Below are 21528 nucleotides of genomic sequence, written 5' to 3'. Positions count from 1 at the left end.
AAAAAAAAAAATACGCTCAAAGAAAAAAAGATAAGGAGTGCCTGGGTGGCTCAGTGGGTTAAGCCTCTGTCTTTGGCTCAGGTCATGATCTCAGGGTCCTGGGATCGAGCCCCGCATCGTGTTCTCTGCTCAGCAGGGAGCCTGCTTCCCCCTTTCTCTCTGTCTGCCTCTCTGCCTACTTGTGATCTCTCTGTTAAATAAATTAATTAATTTAATTAAATAAAAAATACAATAAATAAAATAAAGAAAGATAATCTTTTGTGAGAGGGAGAAGGATAAGGAAGACCACCTTTTCTTATATCAATTGAGATTATGGCAAGGGGCTCAAATCTAGTCAATGAATATCTAAGACAATCATGAGTATCTAAGACAATGATAGACATCTAAGCAATTTGGCCCTTCTCTGTTGCTTAAAAAATAAAAAAAATAGGAAGATATATGCCTTTCTTGGTAGAATGAATTATCCAAACTATTGTAAAATAATTACTGACTTTGGTCAACCTAGAATCTCTTCAAAACATGAAGGTTAAAAAAGGAGTCATTGGTCATTGGTCATTCTCTTTTTAGGAAGGCTTACACGAGTGAAAAAAGTCACAGAAGGTGCAAAAAAAAAAAAAAAAAAAAAAAAAGGTGACAAGCCAGCTGGGAACATGGGAACATGGGAAACCAAATGTTATCACCTCTAAGGCTTACGCCATTGAATCACCCTTATTCCAAAAGGCTGGAATTCTCATTCTAAAGAAGGGAGTCAGGAAATCCCATTATGGTGCCACTTAACACAGGGCTTACATTCAAGAATCCAAATTTGGGGCAAAGGGCAGATTAAAAATGAAAGTGAGGGGAAGCTGGCTGGGTCAGCTAGTAGAGTGTAGGAATCTTGATCTCAGGGTTGTTGAGTTTGAGCCCCATGTTCGGTACAGGGATTACTCAAATATAAAATCTTTAAAAGAGAGAGAATACAATAAAAATGACAAAATAAAAATGAAAGTGAAAAACAGGACAGTAAGTGCTAAATGAAAAGCAAATTCTGGTAACCCCCTCCCCCTGTTTTTTGGCTTTGTTTTTTTGACTATACTCATGCAAAGTCTAGGTGTATTGCCAGAAAGAAATTACAATGTCAGAGGAAAATTATCCTGGAAATTTTTAAAAGAAGAAGAAGAAGAAGAAGAAGAAGAAGAAGAAGAAGAAGAAGAAGGGGGTACCTGGGTAGATCAGTGGGTTAAAGCCTCTGCCTTCAGCTCAGGTCATGATCTCAGGGTCCTGGGATTGAGTCCCACATCAGGTTCTCTGCACAGCAGGGAGCCTGCTTCCCCCCCCTCCCCCACCCCTGCCTGCCTACTTGTGAACTGTCTCTGTCAAATAAATGTAAAAAATCTTTAAAGAAGAAAATGAAGAAGAAGGGGAAGAAGACGGCTATACTGAGCGAGAGCTTTGAGCTCGGGATGTATCTCGAAGATCATTTGTTCTACCATAGCAAGACAACAAGAGTCAAGTCTAGAATTCAGATTGCCCCATTCCTGTTTCAACATACTCTAATCTCACCCTATAGTATGAACAATCCAAGAAGACACAACATTCTCAACATTGGCCCTCAGAGTATTTGAATTCCTTAGGTTTCCCATAGAGAACAGGAACCAAGGAAATATGATATCGGGTGATTCTCACAATCCTGGACAGTTACGTCCTACGAAGTTTCCACGAACACCAACTTAGAGTAACACCAAAACAATTGCCTCTGGCACAAATATGGGTTCAGTTCCTCTGAGCCTCTGGTTGCAAATTTTTGTCTATGGATCAATACCGAATCCTGTTTTATTTGCGTTTCTGTTTAAATACATCTTAAAATGTGAATTTGAGTCATTAACATTGAATTCAGGGCCGACAGCACTTTACTGACCTCTGAACAAAGCCCCCCAACAAATCCAGCTCCTCCATGAGGCAGTCCCACTAGCCAGCACTCAGCACTACACTTGGGGGGCACTTTAAACAGCCGTATCACCCACAGAAGGCACAACAATGGGAGAAACATGATACGAGGCAGATTATGAAGCTCCTTGTTTACGCTGTGCTGTACCATGTACAGGACAGTTGAGAGCACGGTCTTCTCTGACCTCAGTCGGGAACACGCACGTCAGGTGACTCAAACTGTACGCTGTTCTCCACGTCTGCAAATGATCCCCACGGCACTGCAAGTGCTGATTTGGGGCTTACAAATACATTTTAGTGAGTGGGGTCATTTACAAATACAGATTCCATGAATAATGGAGGTCAGATCTACAATTATGAATAATTTAGTCTTATTTTTCTCCTGCTAAAGGATCATGGATACCTAGGATAGCATCAAGAGTAATTAATCTGGTTCAGTGAGTTAAGCCTCTGCCTTCTGCTTGGGTCATGGTCTCAGGGTCCTGGAATCGAGCTCCACATCCGGCTCTCTGCCCAGCGGGGAGCCTGCTCCCCCGCCCCATACTTGTGGTCTGTCAAATAAATACATAAAATCTTAAAAAAAAAAAAAAAAAAAAGGTAAATTAATCATAAAATTGTCTCCTCTAATCTTCCCTGGTAGAAAATGTTTATGCTTAGTATGTTATTTTGTGCCTGGACAATCCCTAATACACACATCAGGGGATAATGATAGTTACACCTTGGTCACATGGTTACCAGTGGCCACTTATGTTGGAATATCCATGTTCAGTAAAAAGGCAGAAGAATAAAGAAATTACATAATCTAGGTATCAAAGTACACCTGAAAAGTCTTCTGACATTGTTAAGAAGTAATAGACAAACAAACAGAAAAAGGAACTACAATATAATCTGAAAACTGTTTAAAAATAGAGGAAAATCAGAAAGGTATATGCTGTCAAGCAGCAAATTTGAGAATCTATAGGTCAAGTATTTGCTGCGGAGGATCTTAACTTTGTTCATTGTGCTTTTCCGTATTTTTAAACACACCATCATGTGTTACTATAGTAAATAAAAAAGCTAGTAGAAGTACTATTTTGCAAAAGTAAGACAGACTTTGCCCTACCTTACTTAAGCCATACGAGACAGATCTGTCTCTCTTTGGGACTTTGATTCGAAATTCAGAAAATCTTCCCCATTCTCCTCTTTTATTTCTCATTTCCTTCTTTTCTCACTTCATTATTTATGTTTTCCTGTATTCTTTATCTCTGAAAGCAGCCACTAGCATCCTAGGTGAATTTGCTACCACACTGGCTTTCTCCTGGCTAAAACTTCTCTCTCTGTATTCTAGGTCGGTGTTAATTATTTGAAAAGCTTAAGGCGGAGAACACCAGACAGGAGAGCTGAGACAGGTGGAGGGACAGGCAGTAGAGCCTTGCAGTGGTAGAGATTAGAGGGAGCTGCCCCAGAGTGCCCAGGCGAACATGCAGAAAGGTTCACCTTGAGACAAGAGGTGAAGTTGGGAACCTTTGCCACTGTAAAGGAGGAAGAGAAAAGACGACCTTGACAGCATTCAGAAGCAGTACCTTTGATTTTCTCTTGTAGGAGGCAGGGCTATGTGTTAATAGCTAGGGAGGAAGTTTGGGTTGGTGCTGGGAGGGAGGTGAAGGCATAAAAAATAGGTCCTGAGAGCAATAGGCAGGACAACTACTCAAGGTCAAGTGGAAAGAGAGCTAACCAGTGCCCGAGACCCAGCTGCAACCAGAGGAGACCAATCGCCTTGGCTGTGTCTGCACAGCTAAGCAGTGTCTTCAGCTAAATTAGCAAGCCTGTGAGCCGATGGTCCTACACCCGCCCCAACCTTGTCTTCTCTTGTGTGAGCACCTGAACTTCACTTCTTTCTGTAGCCAACCTGCTCTTCCCATTCAGTCACTTAAATGCTTAGTAGCCAACCTCCTTCAACCCCCTCTCCTTTGTCTTTCTGTGGCTTCTGCTTTGCAACACTTGGACCCTGGGTCACTCAGAATGTATGGTGAGAATGCACAGGTTTGAACCGTAGGACATTTCCATTTTTATAGGACACATATGGTTAAATATCGGGGGATGGGATGAGGGATGACAGCATGGAATCACCTGGATTCAGAATGCCAAAAGGTTTTCTACCCTTGTTTGAGAGCGTAGAATGGGCTGAGAATTCCAGCAGGATTCAGGGCCCAGGAACAGCTGCTGCTTGGGTCAGCCTCTCTGGAGGCCTCAGCTTGATGGAAGGAAAGTTCTCGAACCTGATTAGGGCTCTAGCAAGAAGCCTACTCTAACATTTCACAGTTTGTGTTATTTTGTCCTGGTCAGGCACAGTGTCAAGTTGTCAAGGATACAAACAAAATTCAAAACAAGAATGAAGGGAGAAGGGGATTTGGGAAGAACAGGCTTAAAAAAGAAAGAAAGAATGAAAGCGCTCACAATGACATCTTGATTAGAAATGACAAACATAGCAATGGTATTAACTAGAATTAAAGGCAAATATCAAAACATGCTTCCTCATTTTAGGCCTAGATCTTCAGTCTTCAAACCCTCTATAAATTCTCCAGCCATCCCATCACTTCCTTTAAAAGGGTCATTTTAGGGGCCCTGGCTGGCTCAAGGCAGTTAAGCATCTGCCTTCAGCTTGGGTCATACTCCCAGGGTCCTGGGATCGAGCCCCATGTCTGGCTCCCCTCCTTCTCCCTCTATCTCTGCCTGCTGCTCCCCCTACTTGTGCGCTCTCTCTCTCTCTCTCTGCATCAAATAAATAAATAAAACCTTAAAAAATATTTATTAAAATAAGTAAATAAAAGGATAATTGCCTCCCCTATCTGGGCCTGAAGTTGCATTATGAAAATACATAAAAATGTCCTGAGTTAACTAAAAAGTACCTCAACTGTGACCATTCCAGAAATTAGGAGATTAGGAGAAACTAGAGAATGAAACTATATATCAACTCCCCAGAAGATAGTAATCTGCAGACTAGTGTGAACCGAAAAAAAAAAAAAAAAAAAAAAAAAGTGCCTCAAAACTCTCCAGCTATTAACCAAAATTTACCCCATGGTAATCCCAAACCCCTTATGAGATTGGTTTATTCTATGCAGGAAACTGAGGCTTAGGGAGATGGTCCCACTCGAGGTCGTCCAGCTAGCATCAACCAATTCTGAAGGCAGTGTCCATTCCCAACCCATGACACAGAGCCTGTCATCCCACTGCCCATGACTTTGTGGCAATCGAGTCCCCTAAAGTATATGACAGTTCTTCTGAAAAGTAGAATTTCACCTATTAGAGGACTAGGAGGGTGTCCCAACGAATTTTCTTAAGTCAGAGATAGGTCTCCCTTTTCCATATCATCGTGGCCAAAAACCTAACGAAAGTATCTGCAAGACAGTTGCAACCAGCAAATTCACAAGGACCCTACCAACATTCTAAAGAAAGCTTCAGTGAGAACCAAGAGGGGAGAAACCCAAGGGCGAGCAGTCAGGGAACTAATGACAGACACAGCCTGTCTCATTTTCATGAGAGCAAACACCATCACAAATGCTTTCAAAGGTCAAGTGCAGTGAGTGAGGTAATGCTGTTTGGGGAGTGAAATAAACATTACTTTGGTTTTGCTCTGGGAAAGGTTTTTTTTTTTTTTTTTGGTCTGTTTGTTTTTCTCTTTTTTCTTTTCCTTTTCTTTCTGTCTCTCAGTTTTGAATTCTTTACCCTTTTAAATCAAAATCGTTCTCACCACCCCCATTTTGCCCGGTCTCTGTGAAAAACGTTTTTATAGCCATCTCTCAAGCCTGCAGATTTTCTCAAGACCCTTCTGCTCAGCAGACACTATTTTCTTACCAGGCTGGAGATTTTAAGACTGTGGAAAATGACGTTGGATTTGACTTGGCAGAACCGAGGGGGCAGAGAAGGTGAGGGAGGGAGGGAGAAGGAAGGAAGGGTCTCCTGTTCAAAATAATCTTGATTTCCAACCCATAACACTGCGTAAGTTAAGCATTTTCGTAGATAGTCTTAACAGTTACACAAGATTTTTTTTTTTTTCCCCCTCTCTTTCAAAATGTGCTTTCAACAGTCAGGCTGTTTTCAAATGAACTGAAAGGAGTACTGTGTTCAGAGAGACAAGGATGGGCTATATAGCACATGCCTGGAGAGATACAAAAGCTGCTTTATTTAAATGTATGTTTGCCCTGGCAGGAATTCGGAAACCCACCTGTACATAATCCACACTGCGTCCCAGCGCTCTGAAGGCCGTGTACATGACTTCTCTTTTTCCACCCCATTTTTGCATGATGCAAATACTTTTGTTGGACAGGACCAACTGGGTGACATGTTGCGAGCTTTCTTTATGCGACTCCTCCGTCTCACCAGGACCTTTCTCGTGGAAGTTGTTCTTCCAGATGTAGGTGGCTGATTTGTCCCTGCCCATGACTTCACTAAAGATGTCCATCATATAGAGGTCGTCTTCCGAGTTCCCGTCTATGACCATGACGACTTTAATCCCCGGGTAGGTCAGCCTCTTCACTGATTGCAAACATTTTCGTAAGTAGTCTGGATCTTCTTGATATGCAGCGATGCAAAGAGCAACACTTTTATTCAATTTAATGGGTGTTTCTAGGGATTTTTTCATTTTTCGGTGCTCCAAAAAGGCAAACAGGCTTTGGATGATGAGGTGGGACGCTAAAAAGGCACCGTACAGTCCAAAAGAGAAATAGTAATTATCTGTTTGGATAAATTGGTAGCCGACAATATAAGCAGCGGTGATTCCGAGGAGGAGAGACACTCCGAAAAGCGTGGTTCCAATTATTCTCAGGATACACAGAAACCTCTCACAATGCATCTGGAATAAAATCAAATGATACTGCTGGTTAACCACTCTTGTCCCCTACTTGTTATAAACATGGCATCATGGGGAGTATTGAGCTAGAAGCACCCGAGAGCTCCAAGCTCACTTTCTCACTTAACCAGCTGCGTGACTTTCTATGCCTCAGTTTTCTCATCTGCAAAATAGGGTAAGGATGCCCTTCTGATAGACCCCAGAGGGCCGTTTCAAGAATCAATTGAGATGATGGTGGTGAGGTACTACTGGAAACCATACATGTCAAAAACATATGTGTTATTTTTAGCATTTTGGATCACTTACCTAAGGATACACTCTATGTAGGAGGCCACAGCTAGGTGTAGAACCTAATTGTTCTAGAGAGCAAGGCATTCTTTCTTCCTATACCACAGGGCCCTCTATCCCCCAATACTGACCAGTGAAAAATGCATTGGAGATTTTCCTAAATTTCATCTCCTCTCCAATGCAAATCCCTCAGCTCACACCCTCTCCATGCAGCCATCCGAGTTCGAAGATCTGGATTCTAGTACTAACTCTTCCAACAATTAGCTGTGTGTGACCTTGAGTCACTTTACCTTTCTGAGCCTCAGGTTTTTTAATCCGTTACATGAGGGAATTTAGACTCCAAATCTCTGCTGACATTAAAAGTTCTTTAAGCCTAGGGACCTGGCACATACATCTCTCAAGCCCCTGTAATTCTGATTTGTACTCCTTTGTTCAGAAGTCTGTTTCCTCCAACCACCAGCATAAAAAATCCTGAGGATCAGCAATCTTACTGTAACACAGTCAGCACACAGTAAGTGTTTATAGAAACCATTCATAAATTAAGGAACAAACAGCAACACACTGTAACATATTAGACCCGAAACACATTTCAGCTTTTAATGGTAGCCGGTTCCATACTCCTCTCTACAGTTTGTATTATCTCCTAATAAGGCTTTGAACAACCAGAGTATATAGGAGGACACTTTTTTTTTTTTTTAATTTCCTTGAGTATCTCCAAAGCTGAACCTGGCAGACTTTTGTTATTTTGTTTGTCTTCTGGGGTTCTTGGACCCAACTCTGGTGTGTGATGGGAAGGAGGTTTCCCACACACCCAACAAACAATTCTCCAGCAACAGTGGTTGTCCCACCATTTAACTCAATTCTGACACCATCCCCCCAACAGCATCAGACTCCTCAGGTTAAGGGTTCAGTCCCCCAGGACTGCCCCCATCTCCACAACTTCAGAAACCAGTCCCAAACCCAGGGGGTGACCTGTACTTCTGATCTACCAGTTCTATCTAAATCAGAGGTTCCCACGACCCACCTACCTTGGTTTTGATTAGTTTGCCAGAGCGGCTCACAAGAGAACTCAGGAAACCAGTTTACTCACTAGATTCCTGGTTTATTTTACGAGGAGCAGCGGCCAACAAAAAAGGTCTGAAGGAAGGGCATGGAGCTTCCATGCCTCTCCAAGAGCACCACTCCCCCCAAATCTCATTGTGTTCACCAGCCCAGAAGCCCTCTCAACTCTTCCCTTCTGCGTGTTTACGGAGGCTTCATTACACAGGCGTATCTGATTAAATCATTGGCCATTGGCAATTTGAACTCAATCTCCAGCCCTTCTAGACTCCCCAGAGGTCTGGGGGATGGGACTGGATGCTCCAATCCTCTAATGAAATGGTTGGCTCCACCGGCAACCAGTCCCCACCCTTACTTACTGTCTAAAAGTCACCCCATTAACATAACAAAAGACACCTCTATCGTCTCACTTCAAAATACCAAGGGTTTGGGGCACCTGGGTGGCTCAGTGGGTTAAAGCCTCTGCCTTAGGCTCAGGTCATGATCTCAGGGTCCTGGGATTGAGCCCTGCATCGGACTCTGCTCAGCAGGGAGCCTGCTTCTCCCTGCCTACTTGTGATCTCCTCTGTCAAGTAAATAAAATCTTAAAACAAAACCAAACCAAAACAAAACAAAACAAACAAACAAACAAAAAAAAAAAAACAAAAAAACTACAAGGGTTTTAGAAGCTCTGTGCCAGAAATAAGATGAAAACCAAATATTTATTTCTTACTATAAGCCATGATAACAATCCCCTACCCTGGAGTTTATGTCTTCCTCTTCCAATAATTAACTGTAATGAAGGATGTCACTGGTGTTTATAAACATGGTGTCCCCATCTTCAATCATTCACTCTGACTTTGGGGTTTTTGTCATATCTATATATAATTAATACTTGACCTTTTTCTTGAATTCAACCAGCTTTTGAAAACTAAATAAATCTATTTTAAGTGGAAACTTAAGCGATGATCTCTGCAAAGTTTGTTTTCCCACTCTATGTTGACTTAACCTTGAATGCCCACCCAGCACCTGGTATGATGTTGATTGTTACCCATTGTGTGGCCAACATGTCTCCCAGATCCAAGAGGCATCATTCATAGTCCAGTGCCTATCGTTACACACTAAGTTGGTCCTGAGTGGAAACACATTGTGCTTTGGGGAAACTTTGTGTGACTTCTCCATCAACCATGTTTCCCCTCCTAAGCACAAGATGGCTTGGGGTGGCTGGCTCTGGTGTTCCAGCTTTTGGAACCCTGACATGGGCCACTTCCAATAGGGACTTGAGGGAGGGTCTCCTGCCATCTCTCTTTTCGTTCCACAGGCTCGATGCGCATACCAACAAGGTCCCCGGGGTTTGCAGAGCCCAAAGATCAAGGAATCTTGGTTTTTGAACTGCCACATGGAAGGGAGCCAGCCACCAATCAGGAAGACCTGCCTTGGACGCTCAGTTAGCAAGAATTAATTGCTGAGTTTTGTTTGCTTATCCACTACGGATTTTGAGTTCACTTCACTCTAACTAATACAACCCAGGTAATGCAAAACAGCCTGGAGACCAGGATGCTAGCTTGTGGACATGATTTTCTTTTGTTAAGAGGAGATAATAGTATTTGTCAGGGCCCCTTCACAGAGCTGCAGTGAGAAGCCAAATCCTTATGAAAGGGTTTTTAAAAACCCAAAGCATGACAGTTTCAAGTATTGGCTAACAAGAAAGCTAAAAACAACATACACAGATGCGTGTTCCCCGCAACGCAGGACATCAGAGGCTGATAAAGGTAATCGGAACACAACGGAAAATTCTCAGAGCTGGGGAGCAGCGAAACGGTGAGTTCCCAGTGGAAGGCCAGAGAGCACAGCATCCCTTGTTAATTAAAACAGCTGACAGGATGCTGAAAACTCCCACCGGGCACCTTAACCAATGCCTAAAGGTGCGCGGAGCCCCAGACTTGGAACTTGTCATTTCCAAGATGTGAGTCATTCTCACAAGAGTGAAAAATTTCAAGGGGACTACAACGCTCTGCCAGGGAGAAGCTGAAGTGTGTGTTTCGCTTGTGTTTAATATTGCCAGAGCCAGCAAAAGAACTGCCTGCTATTCTTTTCCATTATTCACAGTTTCCTTGCTTTTATCAGCACACGCGGACAAAGAGCGTTTGCAGAGCATCTGCTGGCCACAGCTGAAGTGGGAACACCCTCTTACATCAGAGGAGTCTCCAGAAATGTCCCTTTGAAGCCTGGGAAAAGTTGCTAGTAAACCGCAGCAACACACTTAAAAATCGAACCTTTCTATTTCTGCAACGTATTGTACTGCTGCCTGTTATGACACATGCAGCATGTCGGTCCGGGCCAGAGGGCACAAGGCACATTTCAGAGCCAGCTTTACTGAGATGCATTGATCTCCAGGAGGGACACACAGTGTGTGCTGCTTTATAGTCCCCCCCCCAACCCCACCGCCCCCCAGGGCAATTTCAGAGATATGGGCACCATATGTGTGAGACTTTCTGAGTCTGAGACAATCCTCAATTCAGATACTCTGTTTCATAAGCAAAGTCTCCCTGTCAGACATACGGCTTTATTGTTAAATTGGAAAATATGGTTAGTTCCATCCTGGATCGTAGAGTTTATTGCTGCATGGAAAAAAGACTTAGAAATCATCTTCCGTAAACATTTAAAACATAAAACTTGGATTTTTTTTTTTTTGGCCCAAATCAGACTTTAATTGATTTTTAGGCGGCTATTAGACCTGATACCAGTTAATTCACTGAGTACTAGTCTTCACAGTAAATTGTAAACTAAGCCAAGTGTTAACGAATATCTTGATGTACCATAAGGTAAGTTCCACAAAGTCAACAGATTTTTTTTTTTTAGTCTATTTTCACTAATGTGCCCCAAGGGCATAAAACACTGCCTGGCTTATGGGTGGTATTTAGTAAATATTTGCTGAGTGAATGGTTGTAACTTTACCCATCAATATTATCATTGGCATCATTGTTCTACCAGCTAACATTCCCCATTGACTGTTCCAGGCACCAGGGCAAGTCTTGTCTGTTTTGTTGAGTAGCATGATCCTTTTTTATCTTAACCGCTTTAAATGGTGAATGTATTCTTAATCTCATGTTACAAATAACATCTACAAAGGACGAGGAAACCAGGACTCTCCAGTACAGAAGTAACTTGTCCATAGTCCCAAAACCAGGGGTAGGATCCACAGGGTAGCGTAATGCCAGATTCAAGTATTCTCCGTAAGTATTTGCTGAATAGATTTGACTCACCATGATGCAACAGGCACCAACCCTTTGTCCCTGGCTAATACAACATGCTGTGAAAAGAAATTTTAGCAATGAACCTCAGAAACTCTTTTCCTGCTGTTACGGAAAATGGGGAACTGAGAGGTACAGATACAAGATCAACCAACACTCCGAGAGGATTTCTGGGCTCCTACACTCTTCTATGTGGATGCAGCCAAAAGTGACATAGAAATTCGTTATCCCAAAGAAAGCTGGTGGTTGCATCCATTCATGTCTGCAGCCCAAATCCTGCTTTCCCATGAGAAAGGCACCCCTGCATTCACTGTTCCATCTGTAGAGCAGAGAGCAGCTTTGCTGTTAGCTCGCATACCCCGAGCTGGACTCCACAGGTCATTGGGTATCAGAACCTTTGTCCCCCTTGACCTGTTATTAACCAGAAAGTAACATGGGATGAGCTAGAATGACAGCTGCTCCCACAGCACTAGCGCCGTGGCAAGAACTGTGTTCCCATAGCTTCACAAAGGGGTCCTTATGTGGGGGATGTGGGAGAAGAGGAAGTGAGTTCAAATGATTCGTCAGCATGGGAAAGGCTACAGAGATAAGTGCCAAGGGATTCCTCTTCCCAGAGGTCTTAGCTTACCACTTCCTTCTAAAATGATTCCTCTCTCTCTTTACTCCCTGTTCCACTCCCCAGATTCTACTTGATTTTCTAACGAGCCCTGTGTACACTCTATGGCTACAGGGCCTTGAGGATCTGTCACTATGTGTTCTTGTACCCAAAATAGGGTCCACCACGTAGTAGGCATGCTGAGTAAATGAGTAAGTCCTTTTGGAGTCAGACGGTCAATGCAGAATAAGAACAGGTCCCTCCCTATCTTTGCTGCAGGGGCGATGGGTATATGTTGAACCCTTAAGGGTACCCCTCATCTGGCAGGATTTCTTTTCTTTACTTTTGAATGATTTTTTGCCCAGCTATCTAAATGTAATGGTTTTAGGGAGTGCCAGACCAGCTGTAGAAGCCCTTATGATAATAAAGTTAGAAAAGGGCAAATGGCCTTCTGAAAGCATTTCCAGAAATTGTGAGTTACAGTCTGAAGAACTTATGAATTCAGGGGTCAAGTCTGGGGCACGGGGCATACTGGTACTCTTACACTACTTACTGTCCGCTGATCCATACACTGTTTTGTGTTTGGTTCTAATGATGTGTGTGTGTGTATACTTGTGTGTTGCACACATGCCTACACATCTCTGGAACCAGACTGAACTGGGCCAGATTCAGGGCTCTTCCTTTTAATGACATGGTACACACTGAACCAGTTACGTAATACCTGACATCGTCAGTTCCTCCATGTACGATAAAAGGGAAATAATCATGTTGACTTCACAAACAGATTTTTAAATTAAAAAAGAGAACACATTTAAGCACATTAAAAAAAAAAAAAAAAAAGGACCAACAGAGCTCAGCAAGTTTAGCCCTCTGCCACTTGTCGTGCTTCTGCTAACTACCCCATCAGCCTGACTCTCCTTCCCTCTGATCCACTGTTAGTTAATAAAGGTTAAGCATGGCAGAGTGAGCACAGCTGGATTGGGAAGAAATGGACTGAAGCCCCAGGTTTTGCCTCATATTAGCTCTCTGACCACCTGAGGGTTCCTGTGAATGAGCCATGTGCCCTTAGACAATCAATATCCCTGAACTTCAAATTTTGGGGACAGGGCTGAAACTTTATTTTCCTATCACAACCGCCCACAGCAGAGTGTCTAGGTGGATGAACGTATGTTGCAAAGGGGACGTGCTCGTCACCTGGGAGGAGTACAGAGAGTAAATTCCTTTTGGTATCTGTCTACTCCCTGCGCCTTATTTCTTCTCTGCAAAATAAGAATGTAACTTTTTGTGGGCTTGCTGTAAGCAGGCAAAGAATATATATATATACATATGCATATATATATCCATCCCAGCTTCTGTGGGATACTAATAGCTTTAATGTCCTAATGTAAAGAAAGAGTAACTTAGGGACGCCTGGGTGGCTCAGTTGGTTAAGCCGCTGCCTTCGGCTCAGGTCATGATCCTGGGGTCCTGGGATCGAGTCCTGCATCGGGCTCCTTGCTCTGCGGGGAGCCTGCTTCCTCCTCTCTCTCTGCCTGCCTCTCTTCCTGCTTGTGTGTACTCTCTCTCTCTGACAAATAAATAAAATCTTAAAAAAAAAAAAAAAGAGTAACTTAAATCATAAAGTACACCTGTCCCTCTTCCTCATCATATTCCAAAACCCACAGAAGACTAGATTGCTGTCTTTTTAATTTGTAGCCAATATCTAGACATATAGAGCCCAAAAGGAGATCCGTAAAGAGTATTTCTTTAGCAAATGCACTGCTCAAAATCACATCTCACAAACAGCCGAACTGGCTCTGGAACACAGGTTTTCTTAACCCTTAACTTGTTGTATTGCAGAGGGTGGGGGTTGCCAGGCCTGCAGTCATAGGTAGAACGATTAGAATTAAGAATATTAACTTAGGTGGGAGATCCTAGCGAGGAGCGTGGAAACCTGCTTCTTTGTCATGTAAGACATACTCTGCTTTTAGCCATTTGCCTGCTAAGGGTGGGTTAGGAGGGCATGGTGAGCAAAGAAAAAGCAGGGGTTCCCAAATTTTCCTGTACATCCACATTACTTGGGGGGGGGGTCTGTAAAAACTACCCATCATCCTGTGTTCTGTAAAAACTACCCATCATCCTTCCACAACATCCTGTGTTCATTGGTATGGAGTGCTAAAAGGGCATCAGTAATTTTCAAATCTCTTTAAGTGATTCTAATTGCAACAAAGTTTGGCAATCACTGGGTTAAAGTCCAAGAAAACTTCAATGATTTGTTTGCATCCATCCGCATCTCTCCTGTACTGCCTCTGCTACTGTCCTCAACCAGAAATCCAAGGAAAAAATGCCCAAATAGAGCCTCTCAACAGACTTCACATTACAGCACATTCCCCTCTGGGACATATTAGAGCACACGACCCTCATCTTGTCCCCTTCTGACCTCCTCTCCCTCTCTGGCTTTGAAGTTGGCCTTTGTCTCTCCAGTCCCACTGCATTGATCTGAGAGAGACCCTGGAGCCAAGCTTGCAAGGTTAGGCAACGGGCCTCTCCAAGGCCTTGTCACTCCAGCTGTGTCCGGATTCAGAGCTCCGGGTTTCAGATTTCTCTCCATTTGTACCATCAGTACTAATCGATCACTCCCAGGATGCCAGTTCTCCCAACTGCCCTATTGGTTCCTAAACTTGACCATCATAAACTTCATCCTGAAATTCAGCATGGCAAAGGGGAAAGTTTGCAGAAAGACATGGCATGGAATCGTCGTTCTCTGTGTTCCTCCTCCATTGGCTCTTGGGCACGATCTTCACGGGTCAGAGCCCCAAGAAGCCACAGGCACCACAAATGCCAAGAATCCTAGAGAAATCTTTTCTCATTTCTCTCAGATGTGGTTTCTCCTCAACGCTGGCCCCCATAAAATTTGACTAGTCCGGCTGCAGCATAGACCAGTTCAGGGGCCTTATATTTGAGAATTACTGGATTTTTTTGTTTAAAGATTTTATTTACTTGAGAGTGTGTGAGAGAGTGCATGAGATGGGAGAAGGTCAGAGGGAGAAGCAGATTCCCCATGGAGCTGGGAGCCCAATGCAGGACTCGATACCCAAACTCTGGGTTCATGACCTGAGCCGAAGGCAGCTGCTTAGCCAACTGAGCCACCCAGGAACCCAAGAATTAGTGAGTTCAATTACATTCACACTCCTCTCTAAACACTGACTTTGACTGAGTTGCTTCATCATTCTGAGGCAAGGTTCCTTTAACTACAGAATCTTCTTTATGGGGGGTTGGGATTAGACATAATGTATATAAGTATCTAATTCAGTGCCTGATACATATTAGATGTGATATATAGCAGCTATTATTTTACTTTTTTATGGTCCCCATTATATTTTGCCTTACACTATGGTTATTTATAAAGACTTCTCTGAGTATATTTTTTGTATGACAAATTCCATTAAAATGCAAACTGCATCTTATTTTTTAGAACTTTGCAGTAAAAATTATGCATTTAAGAGGCATTCTTTTCTATTTTATTATTTAAGTTAAAAAAAATATTTAAGATGGGCACCTGGGTGACTCAGGCAGTTAAGTATCTGTCTGCCTTCAGGTCAGGTCATGATCCTGGGGTCCTGGGATTGAGCCCACATCTGGCTCCTTACTTAGTGGGAAGCCTGCTTCTCCGCTCCCTCTGCCCCTCCCCACAGCTTGTGCTCCTGCTCACTCGTGCTCACTCTCTCCCCTGAATAAATAAATCTTAAAAAATATATATTTAAGAGTGTAACCTCATTATATTTAATGTTGAGTCCTATATCAGTAACATCTTCCTCGACTGTGAGGGGTACCTGGCTGGCTATGCCAACAGAGCATGCAACTCTCGATCTCCGGGTGTTCAAGTCCCACCTTGAGAGTATCTTGGAAAGACATTGTAGACAAGGCCATACATATATATATATACACACACACACACTCTATACATCTGTATACACTGATGACATTCAAGATATACTTGAATAACTTAAGGTCTATGCACCGGCATGATACTTATTCTATGCAGATTGCTCCTAGAGAGGAAAGGATTAAAACCAAGTTAGGGTGGCAATGACTTTTCTGCAGGGAGCTGTCTCCCCATTCAGCTGTCATACCAGCTGCCACTGGCTTGGTCCTTGCAGCCTCTTAGTGGGACACAACCTGAGTGAATTTGAATTAAAAAAAAACAAAAAAACAGAACCCAGAAAGGGACAGTGGAGTTTATGTTCTGTTCTCCAATTACATTAACTCAGCACTCCCACATTACACAAAAGTCAAGAAGCTAATAATTCAACAAACCACTTGTTCTTAGATTGAAAAAAATGTAACTGTGTAAGTAAGTCAAGCGGTAAAAGGCACAGCATAGGGAAAACGGTCCATGGTACTGTAGTACTGTCCGATGATGGGAGGGGTTGGGTAGTTATACTGGTGGAGAGCATGGCATGAAGAACAAACTTGTTCTATCACTGTGTTATACACCTGAGACTAATGTAACATTGTGTGTGAACCACACTTCAATTAAAAAAATGTAACACTGTAATATAACTTGGCCAAAGGGGACCTATACATTATCCATAAGGGCTTTCCCCATAGTTCTAATAATAGATAATAAATAAAACCGTGAGCAGTCTGTGCCTAAAATTTCAAGAAAGAAAATTGTCTCAGGGGCACCTCGGCCTCTCAGTTGGTTAAATGTCTGCCTTCGGCTCAGGTCATGATCTTAGGGTCCTGTGACTGATTCCCACTTGAAGTTCTCGGCTCAGAGGGGAGTCTGCTTCTCTCTGTCCCTCTACCCCTCCCCCACCTCTCTCTCTCTCTCTCTCTCTCTCTCTCGGTCAGCTCTTTAAAAAAAAAAAAGGTTTAAAAGAAAGCTGGTACGGAAACCATGTATAAAAGTGTTTATGAGGGACGCCTGGGTGGCTCAGTGGGTTGAAGCCTCTGTCTTCCGCTCGGGTCGTGATCCCGGGGTCCTGGCACCGAGCCCCGAATCCGGCTCTCTGCTCAGCGGGGAGCCTGCTTCCTCCTCTCTCTCTGCCTGCCTCTCTGCCTACTTGTAATCTCTGTCTGTCAGATAAATAAATAAAATCTTAAAAAAAAAAAAAAAGAGTTTAAACTATGAGGTTCTTCTATAAACCTAACAAGAACAGTTAGTTTCAATCTGACTTACTTTCTAGGAAGTTTCTTATTCATTTGTTGCTCAATTCCTGTGTTCCAGGATGGCAGCTACTTCCTTTGCTTTGGAGAGTGACATTCAAATTCGAGACTAATCACCAATTTAAGACCTTAGTTTATCAAAGATGCAGATCTTTCTCTGGTAAAGTAAAGATTTGGCTCTAGGTACAATACCGAGTAATACATTGGCCAATATTATCTACAAGACATTTTCCTACTCTCCCACCTCAGGAAATAGGGAAGAAAAAGTGAGTAGGAGTGTGGATATTCTAATTCCAATGCTATCATTGAAAAATGTTGACCTAGAATTCTGAATACTTGTTCCAAAACTGCAAACTTACACATGACATAATATAAATACTATAATAGGCAACTTTAAAGAGTTAACCTTTTATTGAAAATGTAAAATAGCCAAGGAGTAAAAAGACCTGCAATGAGCATGATGGGTATTATAAATGCAGTACCAATCAATCAATAGTAAATAATAAAAATAAAAGTAAACGTAAAAAGGCAGTACCTCAGTAGTTTGAGTAATCTTATTTAGCATCTAGAAAAACGCAGAGAAAATATAATGAGTCAATTTGCACACACTGGAATGAAAAGAAGATGTTTAGAACTTCAGTATTCTTTTCAATCCTAGTCTCAAAACTTAAAATCGTATCTACAACAGTTTAACGGGCATAAATATTTGTCCTAACCAAATCTATATAAATACACCTTTTAATTTTAAGCCTTTCATCATTGAATGTGTCTGAATACGTGCTGACCTTTTAAAAAGTTAAAATTACCTTTCTAAAAAATCATAATCCCCTTTAACGCTTTCCCAAAATACATTATCCTACTCCTTCACTGCAATGAAAAATCTGCGAGGAGAAATGCTTGAAATCTACAAAAGGCAGTGAAATCTACCCCCCTCTTAGTCGTCACCCTCACTTCCCCAGCAAAGTCCAACTACCAATAACCTGCTCTCTACTCCTAACCCTGAGCTGAAAGTCTATATATACTCAGGCTGCCAGGTCGGGGAAGCCCTTTGTAGCCAATCAGAGCTTCCCGACCTATTGCGTCACACCTCCCCCCAGGGTGTGACGTCAAAGGCAATCCCAGGCCAGCCACGTGGGTTGGAGTGCAGCGGTTCTGGGCAGCTGCTCGGGAGACGCCCCGCTGCAACGGTCCCCAGGCGGGGGGAAGCGGCCAGGGAGGATCCGCCAGGACTCCGACACGCACCTTCGAGGCGCACGGCTGTAGCTGCTCGCGCGCCCGGAGGCGCGCAGGGCTGCTGAGTCCAAGTACACCACGAGAGCGGCTGGGGGGATGGAGGGGTGGGATGCAGGAGAGGCGCTGGCACCTAAACCGGTGTAACAGGACCCGGGTCTCGTAAACCCTCCTCCCCAGGCACCGCCTCTCCGCTCCCAGCCCCTCTTTCCAGCCTTAATTATTCTTTCAGCGCCGCTTCCCCTCAGCTGAGTGAGTCTCCCTGGCCGGAGGGAAGAGGCTCTGCCGCCAGCCCATCCCGCCCGCACACAGACCCTCCTTTCAGACCCGCCCTCCCGCTCGCAGGGACCCACTTCGGAGCCCTCGCTCACGCTGGGCGGGAACCGGCGTGACGAATTCCGCCCAAGGTGTTGATTATCCATCCCGACCCAACCTCTGGCTCGCCTCCCACTTCGCCCCGGCTACCGCGGGCCCCCGGCTCCCACCTCCCGGCCGGGCGCGAGGGACGGCACCCCCAGGCCCCCCACCCTCCCGGCCCCGCGCTGCAGCTGCGGAAAGAAGCGCCAGCGTGCTCGGTGCCACGTCGGAGTTGGCTCCCGGGACGCTGCAGCTGCTTGCGCTGCAGCGCCCGGTCCCCACGCACGCCCTGCTCCCGGGCGGCGGCGGGAAGAGGGGCGCGCGCCCTCCTCCCTCTGGTGTCCCTGAGTGCCACCGCCCGCGTCAGGGACCCCCGGCCTGAGTAAGGCTTCCGGAGCCGAGCAGAGCCGGGGCAGACCCAGCCTGACACTTTCCTAGGGTCGGAGGGGAGCAAAGGAAGGGAAGCCGGGGCAAGTGGGAGTGGCCGAGCGAGGCCGGTAGCCGCGAGGAGGTGGCAAAGGACCCTCCTTCTCGGGGGTCCCGGCTCTCCGGAGCTGGGAGCCCGGATCGCTTTAACCCTTTGCTTTCCAAGTAAGAAGCGGGTTTCCCACTTGAAAGGAAAAGGCTCTGGACTGTTGCAGGGTTTTCCTCCCCGCGTACAGTGTGGAGAGGTGGGGGGGTGGGGAGGGATGGAAAGGATAGGGGCAAAGCGGGGGGGAGTGGGGGTGCTGTGCGGAATGCATTTTCCTTGCACAGTGGAAATTCCTATTTCCCAACTTGGGAGCCCCTCTGCGGCTCCGGAAGATGAGGAGTGGAAAAGTACATCCCGGGACACGCAGTCTTTTCCCAGGCAGAGAGGTTACCTGTGTTCCCAGAAAGGCAGCGGATTTCTGGCGAGCGCCGCAGGGATGAGAAAGGGCAGGAATACAGTGCCAGGCCTGACAGTGATCTGAAGTAGCCCCTGATTTTCAGTCTGTTGGAAATTGGCAGACCTCAAACCTATCTGTCGAAAACCAGCTTTACAATTTTCTAACACTTACGTGGATAATTTCTTCCCTCTCCCTGGCCTATTCGGGGGGCCCTCCTGGTTCACCATATCGCGCCAGTGTAACGTACCTTGTTCAGCTCTTGGTCATAAAGTTGTCCTCAGCCTGTCTGTGTGGTCCCGGAGGGTTGGTGGCTGGCAGTTTCCAAAATTGAGGTAATAAGAGATCAGATGAATTTGAGACGACCGGCCAAAAAAAATAAAAAATTTAAAAACAACATTTAAAAAGATGGGGGAGTCTTAAATGTTTGGTTCTCCCCCACTTTAAAAGTAAATATCACTACTATTCTGTTTAATATCTCCGTTGCACTTCAGTCTAATTCTTAAAAGAAAAATTTGTGCTTTAAAAATAAATTAACTTTATTTTATTTTATTTTATTTTTTGCTTCAGTTCCCCCTCCCCTGATATCGGAAAGTCTCTTTTCTTATTCGGATCAAGAAAAGCCCGGTGAAGACTCAGAAGAACCCAGGAAGCGCAGAATCAGGAGAAAGTCTTTGGCTGGGGCTGGTTCAAGTCCCTGGTTCAATGGGCTGCTGGAAGCCAGGACTGGGTAATTCTTTCCAGACGTCTTGACTTCTCCTTCCTCGCTGTTGTTGCCTTTCTGCCTCCTCCAACTTAAGGGGGTCTTAACAAGTGAGCTGGTGGGTGTTTTAATAGGGCGGAGGAGGGAGTGGGGGGTGAGGGGAGTGGAGAAGGGAGGTGCGGACTGGGGAACCCGGAGGGGAGGGAACTGGGAGCGCGGGCGGGCGGGCCGGCGGGAGGCGGGGAGGGGGAGAGGAAGAACGAGAAATTGGCCATTCAAAGCCCTCTCTGAGCTAGAGGCCGGTTCTAAACTCCAATGAATTCAATTAACTTGATTGCTAACGTGTGCAGAGAAATTCACTGCACAGATGCTGGTCACCACCTGATTCCTTCCTTCCCTCCAGCGGTGGAGCGGGGAGGTCGCGCTTTGCAGACATCCCTGAACTCCAGGGTGAGTTTCAAGGATTCCCTCTTCGCGAAATAACTCCCCATACTGTTCCCGCTAATTCACTTTAAGGCCAAATGGTGCCCTTAGGCTAAGGAACAGCCAAGGGGAGAGAGATCCGGGAGGGGTGTGTGTGTGTGTGTGTGTACACACACCTGGAAATTCGAAAGTCGCCTGCGACTCTGAGTAAAATCAGCTACAGGTCTACCGCATGTTAACCCTTTCTTCCCCGGAGCTCAAAAGTTTCTGAGCATACGTCAAGTGTCAGAGCTTCCTTACACAGACGTTTTCGTATTGGGTAACGGAAAAAGTGAAAACATGATCATATTTTTTTTTCCTAACTTGAACCCCTCATGTAAAAATACGCAAGCAGCATGCATTATAAACAAAGCATAAAATAAAAACCGTGCTCTGGAGAACTCGGAGGCAGCGCCAGGAGAAAAAAGCCATTTCCAAGAGAATGGCTTGAATGAATGGCTTTTGCTTCTTGCGAGCCTTCTAAGAAGCTGGCGAGTCAGAATGCTTCCATTTGCTCCCAGGCGCTCTTTTCTCAATTTTTTTTTTTTTTTTTTTTCCAATGCCCTAAAGCTGGAAAGAGTTACTTTTCCCGGTTAATCTCTCCTTTATTTGTTTGGTCTTCGCCAACACGTCTCCCGATGACTTAAAATGGACAGTAGGTGGCACTGTTTAGGAAAAAATGGGAGTGAGTTTACACATGCACCGCTTTGGCCATTGACGGCTCCGCTGGAATTATTACAGGGGAACAAGAGATTCCTTCCTTCCTTCCTTCCTTCCTTTCCCTTCTTTCTTTCTTTCTTTCTTTCTTTCTTTCTTTCTTTCTTTCTTTC

General features: G+C 44.6%; 1 protein-coding gene across 1 annotated transcript in view; it reads right to left on the bottom strand.

The window, feature by feature from the left end:
- Nucleotides 1-20396, bottom strand: part of HAS2 (hyaluronan synthase 2) — a 31070-nt gene extending 10674 nt beyond the window's left edge. The window contains exons 1-2 of the mRNA XM_032858408.1: nt 19784-20396; nt 6131-6757 (exon numbers count right to left, since the gene is read on the bottom strand). Coding sequence (XP_032714299.1) covers nt 6131-6757 — 627 coding nt within the window. The 5' untranslated portion in view covers nt 19784-20396. The remainder of the gene's footprint in view (nt 1-6130; nt 6758-19783) is intronic.
- Nucleotides 20397-21528: the final 1132 nt, after the last annotated feature.

This window comes from Lontra canadensis, unplaced genomic scaffold, assembly GCF_010015895.1.
Source record: "Lontra canadensis isolate GAN:19392208 unplaced genomic scaffold, GSC_riverotter_1.0 scaffold15, whole genome shotgun sequence".
Lineage (NCBI taxonomy): Eukaryota > Metazoa > Chordata > Mammalia > Carnivora > Mustelidae > Lontra > Lontra canadensis.
This window is presented reverse-complemented; position numbering and strand designations above follow the sequence as displayed.